General features: G+C 41.9%; 1 protein-coding gene across 2 annotated transcripts; it reads right to left on the minus strand.

Annotated features, from left to right (window-relative positions):
- Positions 1-88: 88 nt before the first annotated feature.
- On the minus strand, positions 89-15905 carry LOC118420856 (axonemal dynein light chain domain-containing protein 1-like). 2 transcript variants are annotated; one of them, XM_035827900.1, is made up of 27 exons: positions 15649-15905; positions 13214-13404; positions 12213-12424; positions 11660-11760; positions 11275-11398; positions 10757-10842; positions 10556-10612; positions 10292-10400; positions 9861-9935; positions 9475-9662; positions 9219-9285; positions 8854-9012; positions 8265-8386; positions 7645-7791; positions 7185-7278; positions 6513-6695; positions 6228-6279; positions 5694-5907; positions 5329-5422; positions 5050-5121; positions 4154-4332; positions 3681-3777; positions 3271-3490; positions 2238-2305; positions 1625-1750; positions 1075-1169; positions 89-744 (listed from the first exon to the last, which is right to left on the minus strand). In XM_035827900.1, the coding sequence occupies exons 2-27, from the start codon at positions 13353-13355 to the stop codon at positions 507-509; spliced, it is 3321 nt and encodes a 1106-aa protein (XP_035683793.1). In that variant the 5' UTR covers positions 13356-13404; positions 15649-15905; the 3' UTR covers positions 89-506. The 2 variants fall into 2 exon arrangements, with proteins under 2 accessions (XP_035683793.1, XP_035683794.1); XM_035827901.1 differs by lacking the exon at positions 5050-5121.
- Positions 15906-16005: the final 100 nt, after the last annotated feature.

A 16005-nucleotide genomic window follows, 5' to 3' on the forward strand; every position in this document is an offset into this window, starting at 1 on the left:
TTAAGATTAGAAAGTATTGAGAGAGAATAAAATGTAGGGATAATATAGTTCTAATTCAGAAATCAACATACACACTGTCAAGGAAGACATTGTTGTACAAATAATTTATTTCCTCAAAGCATTTGTAGATGAGCCACACAAACATTCATAACCACATTCCAAAGCACAGGCTATCTTGTCATACACTATTCTGGATGTTCTCTTACAGAGGTGCATTAAACTGGTCAACGTACCAACATTGATTTTTACAACTGTACAGCTTTGATATGGAAAAAAATACCAATTTGAAGCTCTCAATATAGACATCTTCCATACACAACTTCATATAACATTACAATTGAACTCTGTACAAAATTTGTGGTAAAAATCCACTTCAGAAAGCTAATCACATAAAAACCTCCATAGCCTGGATGATAAAAAGTCGGTTCAGTAGCAAATTCATATTGCTTGATATGACAGTAATATGACAGCATTCTAAACTTTACAAGTACAGCAACCGTTATTCTCTACTTCTTCTTGTGAGGTTTCTTTTTGTGCTTCTCCTTCCTGCTGGGTGTGGTGGGCCTGTCGTCAGGGTCGTCGGTGGATCGGGGAGTCTCTGGCTCCGCCCCCTCCGCATCTGGGGTGGGGCCAGGGGTGCCAGTTCTCCTCTCAAGGTCTCGAATTCGCTCCTTAGCCTTCCTTAGCTCCTCCTCCAGGGTGGAAACCTTTTCTTCAGAAGTCTGAGCACGTTCCTCAGTATCCCTGTAAAAAAGAAGTAAACCTTCCTTAATAACATTTCTTGACGACATCAAAGTTATGGCTAAGAAAATCCTGTGATGGCGTCTCTCCTCTTTCTGTTCTATTTTCTGAGCACATTTTCATGAAGTAAATTTTGTATGTGCACATCTTTATCATTTGTTCTATTTGCTCCATTTCAATAATTTTATCCTATTATATACTTGTCAATTGTTGTAGACACATACAGGGATGATTTTGAGTACTTTAAAACTTTTAAATAGTTGACCTTAAGATCATCCCTGACACAAAACGTATGGTACTGAATCATATATAGAAAGATGCAATACAACGTACAGCAATTGTTTCTGTAATGCATCAACTGCAGCCAGAGCCTCATAAGCTTTCTTCGTCTGCGGGGTGTCAGGTCTGGACACAGCAATGCCTTCTCCCTGCAACAACAAGGAACAGGTATTGTTCATTAGCTTCTAGATAAGATATTACAGTCAAACTTGGCCGAGCAACCACCTGGCACAGAGGACACATTGAAACAGTCCCATCCAGTTTTACATAGTTAAGACCTTTTCCCAGGCAACCAATTGTCTTACCCAACCAGCTGCACTTCATATGCAGAGAATATAGGACACTGTCACAACAATGCTCAACATTGCTTTGATTTCAAGTCCTTACACCATACATAAACATGATTGTTTATCAGCTCATCAATTGGAATCAGACATCATTATTCACTTTATTTGATAAATTCTATAAATGATTTAGCTTTCTAAACTTTACAACTGACTCAGTATGAATAATATGCAGGAAATTTGCTAAAACATACACAAAGATCAATAAGGAATGAAGTTAGGCACATAAATCAATATGGGATTTGATTTTGATTGCATACCACTGCCTCCTTGGGTTTGTCCTCAAGGGATTGTGGGTGGACGTTGTCATCGTGACCTATGACCTGCATCTGTGTGGTGTCCTCCTCTGGCTTCTTCTCTTCCCCTGACTGCTGACCATCTCCAGACTGTAGAGCAGGGGCCAGGATTGGGTTAGCATAGGTCATTTATTACAAATCTCTTCTCAACAAGTACTTGCAACATCTACAGGTCCCATTGGGAACATCATACCAAATTACATGCTACATATTTAAAGACAGATCAATCTCTGTTACTACTGGACAAGATACAGATTCTGAGGTATCTTGTGAATGTCTTGAGAGGCATCAATCACTCTTCTTCAGCATCACTAGCAGAGTCAATACTATACATAAGACTGGAAGACTGGAAAAACAGTTTCTAGTTAACCTATATCAAAATACATGCTACTTAGACCAAGAAGATGTTTCTTTGCACTTTCTACCAGCATTAATATTAGTAACATCTTTTTTAGTTTTTAGTGGGAAGAAAGCAGTCATTGGTGACAAATAGAGAAGAAGACATTTATTTGTTTTAGTATGGTGTTCCATGACTTGTTGGCTGCATCAGCCTCTGCCTTACTACTCTTATCATCACCTTTGTCTCTTCTTCCTTCCGTTCTCCATCTGCAGGGGTTCCTGGGACAGCTGTGGAAGGTGTCTCCCCTGACAAGCATGAAGAAACAAAGATTAAAAATCTTCTGTCTGCCAATCAATCAATTAATGAAATTGATCTAATGAATCTTCTTACTTTACATTGAGTATGTACTTAATAAACACTGAGAACAGGACCATATGGTGGGACTGGAACTGCACTATATGACATGGGTCAGAAAGGATGCATAGTTTAATCATGATTAATGTCATGTTTTTGAAAATGAATATTCAATAACTAGAAAGGCAACATTTTTGAAAAAAATGCAGGATGTTTGCGAAGGGAATAGAAAGGAAAAATCGCAAGAAAAGAAACAACTGGTAGACTAGAGAGGCAACGAGGCGTTGGCAAGCCCCCCTCCCCACACGGACCGTCCGACCGACCGTAACGCCCCGCACGTCTTTTGAGTGCAAGAAAAAAAATTGAAGCGTGTAAAACGAACGATGCCCTGTTCGCAAGATGAAAACGTTGTACATACAAGATACATATCTAAAATGGGGAATAAAAAAAGTGACCCTGCGTGACTCGATCCTGCGCCCTTCAGCGTGTGAGGCCGTATCACTCCCCACTATGCTACGTGGTTTGACATGATTCTGCACCGATTTATTTTACCTTATAACGTTATGTTGCTCAAGGTGGCCCGGCCGGTTTCAATCCTGTGCGTTCATTGGTTTATGCGATGACAAGCATAGAGTTTCGGCCAATCGAAAAGCTGTATCTCACAGCCAAAGGCTTTGTCATCTGTGTTTTCATTGGATCCCGGTTTGAGCAAGCGTTTTGCTGATAGGTTCACATGTGACGTATCCCCGAGAAAAGCCCTTATGTGGCCAATCAAAAAGCTGGAAACGTAGAGAGCTTGGTACAGCCCCAGCTTTTCCTGCGTTTTGGTAGAATATCTGCAGGAAAACTATATGTTTGCTGCTTCCGCAAACATAATAACTACAAACCACCCCATCAGCTGAGTACACATGCATACCTGGTGTGAGCCTGGACTCCCCTTCTCTGGTAGGTGGAAGGGACAAACCATGGCCTTCCCTGGTGGGGGGGAGGGAGCGACCATCTCTGGAGGGGGGTACGGATCCCCCCGGACCTTCCTCCTTGGGCAGTTCCAGGTTCTCAAACTTGAACTCGCTTTCCTCGCCCAGCAGCTCATTCAGCAGCAGCTTGGCTGTTCTGATCCACTCCTGACTCTCTGACTGTGGTGGGGAGAAAATATTGCTGTCAATGTCAATCATCTATTAATGTTGCTTGTTGAAGGTATTAATCGAGTGTCCAGTTACTATGTATAACATTGTTTCTCTATCCTCATCACCAGTGCCCACCCTATGCAACACACAGCTCCAAGCCTTCATACAGTTAGAGTTCAAACAGTAGTGTTGATCTGACCTTGACTCTCTTGAGTTCCCTGAACTCGTGATCAGCGTCCTCCTCCCCTGCGTCCACCTTCTCCTGCATCAGGTCCATCACAATGCCCTGGCAACATCTGTGGGAGGGGGGCATCACTGGTCAACACACAGCAGGTCAAGCTGGTAGGCACTATTTGTTTTACAGCAGAAATAATCATGGAAAGTCTACAAGTTGTGCCAGGGCTCAAAATTCTTCGAGCATATGCACTTTTTGCACTCAAAGTTTAAGTCCTGCACTAAAAATCTTTCTGTGATTTGGAAGAGATACACTTGAAGTTCATAGCGGAATATCTTTGCATATCTTTGATGCTACTTTCATTGTTAAGGACTGCGTTCACTGTCAATGACCGAGTCAAGGGGTTTCATTTATGTACTAATCACGACAATTCCTCCGCAACTCATAACCAAAGCCTTTATGCATCATACACATTGAAGCAAGTAGAAGTGACTTACTGTACGATGTACTTGGAGAACTTGGCCAGCTTGTCGAACAGCTCCCTGGCCGTCTCCTGCAGCTCCTTGGCAGTGGACACGCCCTGCAGGCTGGCCGTGACCTTCGGCGTGTGGTCAGGGGCCAGCTTCAGCAGCAGCTGGACCATCCAATGGACCATGCTGGTGTGCAGCTTGGCTACCTATAATTAAAGTACATCTCAGCACCATAAGTATACTTATCATGGTGAGTAATTTCATCAGGTTGATAAATGACTGTCTAACAAAGTTGTTAATTCACAACCAAGGAGTTACAACAGCCAACTTTGGTGTTGTAACGTTGGTGACCATCTGTTACCTTCTTTAGGGCAATCATCATCTTCATCTATCGACCTGTACCAGGTGGGACCAAGTACATACTCATTCCACATAGCACTGTCGATCATTACTTATTCCAAGTTCTGACTGGTTCTACTGTGCACGGCAGCTAAGTTTTGCTGCTGCAGTGTTAAGAATGCTGTAGTAACTAATTGGTTGTGAGGAAAGAACTTTGCTAAATAAAGATAATCATTCTATTTCACCACTTTTCTCTCTTATTTGTTCAGTGCTTTCACTGCTGAAATAGACTATTCTATAACTTACTATTGGGAGAAGGTGAAGAGATTCATGGCTACATTGCAAACATGCCAGGTGGAAGTGAATTGATTCTACACCTACATGTACATGCATGCTACAAAAATACTACAAAAAGGTGCATGCATAAAAAAAACAACTAAAAGCACACCAGCACCTCCCAATATCTCTTCAATGAATGAATCCTATGCAATGAGCATTGGTGGCATTTGGCTTCTGTGAACAATGATGACTAAGTATGATAAGACTAAAGTTCTGGTGTTGTTGGTGGCTGAATCTGAGACTACCTTCTGTCCTCCAGGTTCTGTTTGTGTTCCACAATCACTGTTGTCATGGTAACCAAAAATGATTGCATCACACTGGCCGCAAAGGGGGAGAATGACAGGGAACATGGAGTCAACAACAAGTTTGATAAAATATTAGAAAATAACTCTTGCCATCTCTGAAAAAAAAGGTTACTTGTGGTCATTGAAAAATCACAAAACCCGTTCACCCATCAAAAATTATTCAATGCAATGTCTGATAGAAAAAACCCTTAGTATGACAACTGTGAGGTCTGGCTGTACCTGCTCAGCTAGTTTGGAGTCTTCACTGTTGATCCCGTTCATGGTGGAAGACAGCCACATGTGGACGTTCTTGACCACAGCCTCAATAGTAACACTGGGAATACAATAGTAATAGACATGATCAATTAACAAGTCTCAACCAAAGGATAAGTTTTAACACAACTAACACGAACATGGTGTCTTTCAAGATATAGCATTTGTAATCAGTGGAATTAATCAATGCACTACAGCTGCGTATAATTTATCTGAAAATTGTGTAGTCATGATGACAGGGAAAAAAATCTTTGTAGTATTTTTCTATCAAAGGGTATTGGGATGACCTTTGGTCCAAAGGACCCAGAATGGAACCTTGTGGTACCCCTTACCTAGTGTGAGGTTTGCCCGCTTCGCGATCCTCCTCCCTCTGAGTTGTGCCCACCAGCTGGACAATGTTGCCCACCTGCGTGATCCACGTGTCAAACTGCTCGTACAGACGGTACCAGTCATTATCCGAAAGGCTTGCGCCCTTCCCTACATTCCCCAGCTTGTTGTGCCAGGTCTCGTAGCCGTTCTGCAGCATTATCATCTCCTTAGCAACACCTGGTGGGATACAACATGTGCTTATGAGTCTTATATCAAATCATTACACACAGAACTTTATTTCATATCCATATCTGTGAGCTTGATTTGAAGATGAATGTGCCATGTACAACCATAGAACCAAATTTCAAAGTATGAGACATCTAGCAACTCCTCTTCAAATCCTTACAAAAGTGTAAACTATACATAGTCCAAAGGTTTCTTCTCTCCCAAAATCTTTGCTTATTAAACTTATGCAGGATAATTCATTCAATGTTTTTAAAGTCTTGTCCTAGAATATCCAATGGTTCAGGAAGGAGCAAGGTACAGCTCTGACTCACCATTTTCTCCCATCACCCTGATGTTATACTGCTTGACAAGAGTTTCAACTTCCTGAAAGACAAACAAGGAAACCATACCTAAATTAACATGTGTATACAATGTATATAGACTTCCAGCTTTAGCATTAGGATACAAAAATCTGAAGTTGAAGTATCCTTCACACAAGGGGAAGCACAGTCTACCCTTTTGGCTGTTATATAAGCTTAAGTTAAAGCATTTGGTAATACAATCATATACGTTGTTTACTAACAAATATACCCAACAAAAACAAACGTTCTGGTTACCTCATTTAGGTTGATCATCTTCTCATGGTCAGGATAGTTGGACCCATCCTCGGTGTGATGTCTGTTAAAGACCTTCAGCGAGGCGTCGGTCCAGCTCTCCATGTGTTTGTTCATGGCGGCCAGCTGGTCCTGGAAACCCAGGAGATGGTCTCCTGCAAACGTTTCCATCTCTGTACTGATCACCTGTGCGAACGGGAGGCAAGATTACATCATGTAGTCATGGTAACCAAGAAGGTGGTCGTTTCCATCTCTGTGCTGATCACCTGTGGGGATGGGGTGGCAAGATTACACCATGTAGTCATCGCCAACATTGACAAGGGGACGCGATAGTGAATCATAGGAGCCGATGCAACTTGATTGGAAGAGGCGTTTATTCCATGATGCTCACTCAAGTACAGCCATGATAGAAGAGAGCGAAGAGGATCATGGGATCCCTGACAGTCAAGGCAGTGACGTCACTAACTCATTAACATAACCCAATGGCGCCTGGTAACCAAGGAGGTGGTCTCCTGCAAACGTTTCCATCTCCGTACTGATCACCTGTGGGGACAGGGAGGCAAGATTACATCATGTAGTCATGGTAACCAAGGAGGTGGTCTCCTGCAAACGTTTCCATCTCTGTACATTCCACATACACTAACTTAAGGTAATAATTTGTGCCATAAGACTTACATCCTCCCAGATAGAGATGTCATCGTACAGCTGTTTGACCATCTCAGGACCGGGCAGTTTGCCGTAGCTGGTGGCGCTGGTGGTGGCAGTCTCCCTGGACAGGACAGGACAGAGAGTTAACACTTTGTACAGAGCAGGTCCAGGACATAGTGGAATAAAATGCCTACTGGGCAGATTTTGTTCTTGTTGATAAAATATATCTTTGAAGCACAGCATCAGTAAAGCAACAAAGACTTTAAGGACACAGACACTAAATTTTAACTCTTTCCTGGGTGCATGAAAACTAGCTGACTGCTGTCCACAGCAGTATCATCAAATACTGGGGCAGGGCTGTCTGCAGCCCAAATTTTTTTAAGCCCTGCACTGGGTACTTCTACTGGACACTGAATACTGTTACAATACTGCTACTAATCAAAGGTGACAGTTGTTATGATTGGATATCACAGATGCAATGTCTTACCCAACAAACTTGCCAATTTCTGAGGACCAGGCAGTCAGTTTTTCCTTCATGTTGTTGAACTTCTGCTTCAGGTTCTTGTCCCCTGCACTGAGCTGCAAGTTGAACTTGGTGACGAGGTCTCTCCACGTCTCAACATGGTGCTGGATTCTGAAACACAGGGAGGAGGTGTTAATGACAATCTTTCCTCTAAATATTATGTTTTATTGCAAATGAATCAACTCATTTTTGATTCCTAACTTTATTAACCCTTCTGCTGCATAACGCCATGATCCTGGTTTCGGGCCTCCCTGTGTTTGTGGCTCCCCGAGGCAAGCCCGATCTTGCCCCCATAACGATTTACACAATGAGGGCATTGTTATTTATCGGCAATCCCCGGTAATCCCGGCATGCATGAAATTTTATCCAGTGGCGGAGGGGTTAAGATTAAGAGCACGTTTTGACATTTCCAGTAAGACAGTAGATGTTTAATATGATGGATTTTAACTGGCAGGTTCTATCACAAGCATAGTAAGCGGGTCCCTTAGCATCAAACATGAGCAATAACAGACATTTGTATGTTGAAAAAGGAATAACCCTTATTAGCTAATTAGCTAGTAGCATATCTAAAACTGGAGTCTTACATCGCTAGTTCCTCAGTGTCCTTGTCCCCCAGAAGGATGGTGAAGTGACTGGTCAGCTTGCACCAGGCCTTCTCACTGATGTACAGCCGACGGGCAGTGCTCAGGGAGTTCAGCTCTATCACCTGGACAAGACATACACAAAAATCAGTCTATAAAACATATATTATCTTTCTAGCAGTCAAGATATCTACTTGATAATATTAATCCAAATCAACTCATGAATGAGTTGGACGTTATTTTTTGCAACATTTTTGATAAGCGGACTTGATAGTTTTATGATTTACAAAAACATTTCATTCTTAGCTGGCAAAAATTATTCCACAGTCATTTTAAAAAAAAGCTTAACATTGTACCAGAATAACATCTTTCAGACTCATATATGAAGGTTAGACATCCAGATAAACAATATTCAAATACAATTCAATCTCTACAACTGGACAAAAAAACCTCTGGACATTTCGAGTGACATCCATCACTCTCCTTCAGCGTCACTAGAAGGAACTGGCAGAACAGACTCTTGTAGACTCCTTCCACTAGCTTGCTACAGTCCCTGAAAGGCTTTAATTTATACAATGAAAGAAAATCCTACCTTTAGAGCCAGGTTATAAGCTGCTGTGCTCCACAGCTCTCGTTCTTCAGACAGCTGGATGACGTGAGTCTCCAGTCGGCGCCGCTGCAGCTCGTACAAGTCATGATACTCCGAGAGCAGGCTGGCGTTCTTCTCCGACTCTGTCAGGGCCACTGCCAGCTGTGAACAAACCAGGAGAAAATCTGGCTCAAAAGTCCATCAATAAATCCTTTTAAAAAAATCAAACACAATGATGACAGAGAGTGCTTGTATCTCTCTCAGTCCTACAAAACATTTTCTTTGACTTAATGAAAGGTATATCAAAGGTACATGTAAGAAGAGGGGACATTTCTAGTCAAATTTCTTTTGAAAAGTAAACTACTCACATCCTCCTGTGCCTGTTGAGCTTCTCTCGTCACCTGTCTGTCATGTTCACGCACATCTGCTAGTTCACTGTGGGTGAAAAAATATTCAAATTATGTCAATTTTATCACCTTTGAAAAACACACTGCTCTAAATATTATACGGTACCCTTGAAATTGAGGTCACATGTATTATGCACCTAAGCCAATGTAATGAGGGGAGTCAATGTAATGAGGTGTCGTAACACTAGTGTTATTTATACAAACATTTTACACACACCTTGTGAGAGATGTGATAGAACCCTTGAATCTCATAAGCTCCTCGGTGAGTCTGCGGTCCAGCGCCCGCTGTGCCATGACCTCCGCGTGAAGACTCTTCACCTGCCGCGGGACCTTGTCCAGCAGCGTGGCGTATCGCTGTCTCAGGTTGGACAGGAGCTCACCTCGCTCCGAACACTCCACGCTTACCTAAAAACATTCATCAATATGATCATAACAAGCTCATTTGGACTGTAAAAATGATGACATAATTTCTTTGAATAACCCACTTACAAATGGTCCCTGTAGTAAACTGTATATCATAAATAGATGACACATTCCATACAATGCATGGATCAGTTGTCTTATTTAGAAATCTAGATTAAATAAAGATGATGAGGACCTTACCTGTCTGATAAGTTCATGGAAGATGATGTTGTAGATTTTCTGCTCTTTCCTGATTAGTTCCAGCAGGTTATGCATCTGTAAAAAGGAATCAGAAGAACACTGATTCAATGAGATATAATTTACGGGAAGTCAGAGCAAGTAGATTAATGGCAACGTTATGTATTTTCTGTTCCAAAAGGAAGGATTCTCCACGGAAATGATACTTTGCTCAAATGTTTTCTCATTGACACTACTAATTATCCATCTACACTGATTTAGAAATTAACTCTAACTCTAATAAACTTCTAACTTGTCTATTTCTTTTAATCAATTCCTATGTATAAGCTAATTACAGAACAACGGCAATTGTAGCTCAAGTTGGGTTGGCCGCCAACTCCATGGTTTAAATGGAGATATAGATACAGATGAGATAGATGAAGTACAAAATGTACCTGAGTCGGTCCTTTGACCTCTAACTCATCGTCCTCGACCCCGACCTTGTTCAACATGTCATCCATCACCTTCTGCAGGTGGACAACCTCGTAACGGCCACTTGGTCTCCTAGCAACCAACAAGAATGAAGGCTTAGGATTAGAATGATGACCATATTTTCACCCTTCTCTTACCCCCGATACCAATTCATTGCCAACAAGCTACATGTACCTTAGCCAGAGGAGGCTAGGAAGATAAAATAAGAGATATAAATCCATACTCACAATGAAGGGAACATAGTTAGATGTTTTTCATGGTCGTCTTTATCTGTGGTGAACTTACTGCAACAGAAAAGAAGGATTTGGTTATCTTGCACAAATTGATAAATCCACTAGTATGTCAGACAAAACTACATCATAAAGTAAAATTCAACCTCAAGCTGAACAACTAGCAATACAACCAACTGGAGAAGTCACAAAACATACTCGTCGTGATATTCCAAGCCCATGACTCCTTTGGACTTGACGATATGGTACTCATCTGGGATGAGGGAGTCTGGCAATGCAATATTCTGTGAGAAAACAGATGAAGATGGCTTAGAAAGTGTAATTTAACCAATAATTCATAATAAAAGAAATCAGCAGTTAAGGTGGGTTCACATGTGCATACATGTATATTTCCAAGTGCGTTTGAGGTCCATATGGCATTCTTAACCTCTACCAGGCTCCATAGATCACTGGAAAAATTGTAGAAATTGGACAGATGTACACAGATAACAAGTCAAACGAGTTAGCTGGCCAAGAAGTATGGTTTGCGACAAGCTAACTTGTTTGGCATGTTATGTGTCACTATTTTCCAACTACCTGTTGAGCCTGGTAGAGGCTAAACTTCCATACGGACCTCATACGCACTGCGTAACAATAGTAGTACAGAGCCAGAATGAAACATCAGGGAATGGATAAGTCCACAGAATTAGGAAACGCCTTTCTAACTGATCACCTACCTTGTCCACCTCTTTAACGGCATCAGCCCTGATGCTGCTCCTGTCATACTTGTCTCTAGTTGGTGGAGTCGGCTCCTTGTCCTCTGATGCAGCAGTCACTGCATCATACAGGAATGAGATGTCCCTGAAAAACAATGCAGCAAACATTAGAGATGCAGTACCTTATACTTATAGAGTCAATAGGAGGCACTTCACACACTTTGTGGAGTGGACTCCACTCTGTTGATAAGGAGCTTGGCAGAAATGAAGAAGAGACACTATAACAGTTATCAAATCTAGAGTACCAGGTAAGTACAAAACATGACATGCCTTACAAGAACTGTGTACACTTTAATGAATGAGATTGAAAAATTGGTCTAACTATCTCAAGCCACTGTGTACTCACTTGCCAGCCCCACATGTACAGATGGTGTTGTCTGTCAGATGTTTGTATCTGCTTCTTCTGGAGAAGTTCCACACATTGTCAGGACGGCGGGGTGGGGTTGGCTGGAAAGACAAATATCAGTTATAACCCTCTCCTACTACATCCTTGTATACACCAAGAAGTGATGATGATGAGCTTCACATGACCTGTTGGAGTTAATGTCTGGTAAATTCATTGCCATGTGATGTTAAAACTCTTTTTTTTTAATTTGGTGCCTTTCTGTCAGTTTGCAGTTGGATGTGATAGGTAAGGCTTTATACTCACTGGTTTTGACAAAAAAACTTGTGTGAAAGGAGGGCTAGTGGACACAGTACCAGCCGCCCGGTACTGCCGCCCAGTACAGCAGTACGGTGGCAGTACTGCCATAAAGTGATGTAGTACGGTAATGCCGTACGGTACTACAATATGGATTGAAATACAATGACAAAATACAATATATTTCTCTCCATACTGTAGTATGGAGTGAAATGTAACAAAATCTTAAATGAAAACTGCATCTTTAATAGACGATCACCTCTTTCCAGGCCTCCCTGCCAGCAGGCACCACGGCCTGTGTCTTAGTCCTGGAGGGTGGGAGGAGGTTGTCCTTGGCCTTGAGGGGAGGGGGTTGGGTCAGGGCGAACAGGAGGTCCTCCGGGATGAAGTCACTCTGCAGGGAGGTGGGGAGGGGCTTGGTACGGTCCACCGCCATGTCACTGGTGCGCAGGTCGGGCAGGGGAGACCCACCTTGGTAGAGGTAGGGGACACAGAATAGTCTTAATAATGCAACAAATTATGGAAGGAGAGACAGCTAATATATGTCTACAGCCTTACACTTATCTTTTATGAATTTATCTCTATATACATATTTCCAAATTGCTACACAGTTGGAACAGAAGACTGTAGTACAATAATTAATGTATGCATCCAGTAAATAAACAGTAGTATACTGTATAATCTGCAGCATTTTATATTATAGTTTCCCTGATTTTCCCATTCTAAACATTTCATATCAAACAAGCATATCTAAACATTAATAAAAATGGATTACCCTTGTTCACCAGCATAATATTTAGTTTACAAGTTATACAAGATTAATTATTTACAGTAACATCAAGTTACACATTTTATAAGATGTGGTTGGTGCAATAGCCATTATTAATGAAGCCCATTAAAGCTGACCATACTATCAATGGGAATATCATTAATTATTCATTGTGCCCTATTCACAGGGACATTATCCAGGTTAGCACTCTTTCCAATGTAATTTTTCCTTCCCCATAGCACTATTAAAATTTGCCAATAAATTTTTGGTCTTCTTGTACCATGGTGCTGTACGTTAGTGTAACTGGCCCATCCTCGCAGATTTCAGGAGGCCGGCGGATGTCAGGGGGGGCTGCTATAACGTATAACTTATAAGTAAGATTTAATCTGAGATTATCAGAATTCAGATAGGGAACCTAGCTAGTGGCTGCAATAATACACTGAGGTGAATCAACACTTAAATCTACTCTACATTTAAACTTAAGTGATTACCTTGTTCAACAATTTCCTTGGAGTTCCCTTTCCCAGCCTTCCTGGCGGAGCCTGCAGGTGAGGCCTTGGGTGTGGCGGGTGGGCTGGGGACGGGGTGAGAGGCCAGCTCCGGCCGTGAGGCAGACGACACCGCTGCAGCCATGGTTTACAAACACTGGGGCTTTAAGGTCTCTTCAGATCCATGGAGCAATCTGAAAGAAAAGATTATTGATAAGACCATAGAATGGAGCCCTAAAAATTGTTACTAGTAGGTAAAATGAATAAGTAACAAACTCAGTATACAAATTCCATTCAAAAACTACAAAAATCAAACCATCATACTTGTATATCACAGTGTTCAAAAGGTAACTAGTGTAGCTGGAGGCACTCAAATATCGCTGTGGCTATTGACACACTGAGTGTGCAACTTTAGATAACACATTACGGTGCATGTTTCCTATAATTGCAAAATGCAAAAGCATTATAACTAGTGCAAAAACCAATGGACAATGATAGAAAATTAATAAAGAATTACATAACTAGGAATACAAACCCTACCAGAGGACACCCACTACGCTTTAACACACTCCCCTGCCGGACCGAAATTTACAGAAACAGCTACCTCCCAACAACAGTAAGTGCCTGGAATAAGTTACCATCACATATTGTTACGGCTCCAACACTTGCTAGTTTTAAGTTGGGGTTGGTCCAACACATGGGCCACCCCAACTCCCAGTTGTAAGTCGGGATATCCTGCGGCCATGTAAATAGTCACACACAAGCCTTTTTGTTTTTGGTTCCTGCACGTTGCACTTTATTTTTCCTCACGCCACCGGCCGCACGGACCTGCACCTCACCTGGACGTGATGCTCTATTTGAGGGCCTTGTCCAGTATACTATTGAGATTGAGATTGAAAGAAAACATAGCTGTGCAATAAATTGCCGTCTAAATTTGATGCACAGTAACCAAGACTATTAAAAAAGGATTTAATTATGGGATTCAAATGCCCCCCACTGTGACAACAAAGTAATGTTGTCCAAGGTTTGTTCTTCAATAGAATGACGGGATCTAGCCAGCCAGAATCTCATCATTCGTGATGAAATCGGGTAAGAGAATTTGCTCAGGCGGACATATGTGGCGTGACATGGCATCAGTGTCCATCTATCAACCATTCACATTTCACCAGGGTGTTGACACTGTTGTCGTGCGTGCACGCAGCGGAACAGGACCCAGAATAGTGGCCTTATACAGGAAAAATCGTGCCAACCGTTTCTCCTACATTTTTTGTACCGATCCAGCCAAAAATGTAACAGGTTTGTAACTGAGAAGAAAACGTACTCCTACCACAACACGACCATCGGGTTGGCGGAAACGGCTGCCCGGTCGGTCGGCGGAAACCGCTGCCCGGTCTGGTCCGGAGGTTGGTTTTGGGGGTTTCGAGTATTGCATACAGCAGTGTAAGTGAAGTAAACAAAATACCTTCTTAAATATTCCATAACGGTTGTTAGATGTTGCTACATGTTCAAAGGAAGCTGGCCAAGTTACTTATCTTTTGAAAAAAAAAAAAATTTGACATTTCTTGATAAGATTGTCCCCAGCTGCTGCTATTAGAACGTCCCCCAGTACAGAACGTCAGAAGTTCGCTACGTCAAGCGCTTAGGGTTATACAGAGTGGCGGTCCTTTGATCTATTATCATATGTGCCGGGCGCCGGCGACAAAATCAATCAATTTTGACAGCACTACCGTGCCGAGTTGTCTGACGTGTCCGAGGAGAAACTATCTTTAAGAACTGTAAAATAATTCAAATTTAGTTAAATTAATACTAAAATGTACATTTACAAACGCGTGGATTCAATTTTTTTGTGTCAGGTTCTGGTTTAAACTAATGTAGTCAATTATACATTAATTATGTACGATGTTTTCACATACTTCACACGAAAACAGCTCCGCCGTAGTCTTTCCTCCCCGTAAGCAAACTTGTCACCGAACATTGAATTCTTGAAAGATCAAATTGGCGATTTCACCAGTGTCTGAAGATTTCCCCCACTGCAATTCTTTCATTGATCACGATACTATTCTCACATGTCGGAAATGATAAGATGATAAAAATAATAAAGATTTAACCAAGGATTTAACAAATGTGTTCGTGGTCAAAGCATCAGCATAATCCCATTCAGTCTCAGATCGTTTGAAAATGTGTACAAGTTCGAAATTACGCCGTGTTTGCGTTTTGGAATTTCCGAAATTACAATAATGTTTACGATATTAGTGCTACTGTAAGTTGTAGGGTCAGCCTACACGAGAAATGCACCTAAATTACTGCTGCGATAGCAAGCCATCTTGTTTAAATTTGGTATACTCGAAACCCCCAAAACCAACCTCCAGACTGGACCGGGCAGCCGTTTCCGCCGACCGACCGGGCAGCCGTTTCCGCCAACCCCACGACCATCTCACCTGTTGAATGTCCGGTTTCTAGAAACTCAGAAAGTCCTTTCACTGCACGTTTGACACTTTCCTCGCCTTCTGGAGTTCACTGCGAAGATCTTCTTGCACCTGGTGTTCGTCTTGATATTTTACGTTCCACCGTTGATTCAGATTATGACGAATTTGTCCCCAAATCCTTGTTTTTGCAAAGTTTTCCAAATCTGAAAAGTAATCCACCCCTTTGTTGGAATCGTTTACGCTGTTGTCAAGAGATCCGCGCAGGCGCACTAGCTATCTGTGACGGAAAGTTGAGAAATGTAGTCTGTACCATTATTTCTCAAGGGGGAGATTTGTGTAAAATAGTAAATAAAGTCTACATTTCAAGCT

The sequence above is a fragment of the Branchiostoma floridae genome, chromosome 8, assembly GCF_000003815.2.
Source record: "Branchiostoma floridae strain S238N-H82 chromosome 8, Bfl_VNyyK, whole genome shotgun sequence".
Taxonomy (NCBI): Eukaryota; Metazoa; Chordata; class Leptocardii; order Amphioxiformes; family Branchiostomatidae; genus Branchiostoma; species Branchiostoma floridae.

Excerpts from the sequence above, each read along its gene's own strand:
- LOC118420856 (XM_035827900.1), bottom strand. The coding sequence starts at position 13,355 with ATGGCTGCAGCGGTGTCGTCTGCCTCACGGCCGGAGCTGGCCTCTCAC. Across the intron at positions 9,663-9,860 it reads TCCATGAACTTATCAGACAG|GTAAGCGTGGAGTGTTCGGA; the intron begins GTAAGGTCCTCA and ends GAATGTTTTTAG. Across the intron at positions 1,170-1,624 it reads ACAAACCCAAGGAGGCAGTG|GGAGAAGGCATTGCTGTGTC; the intron begins GTATGCAATCAA and ends TTGTTGTTGCAG.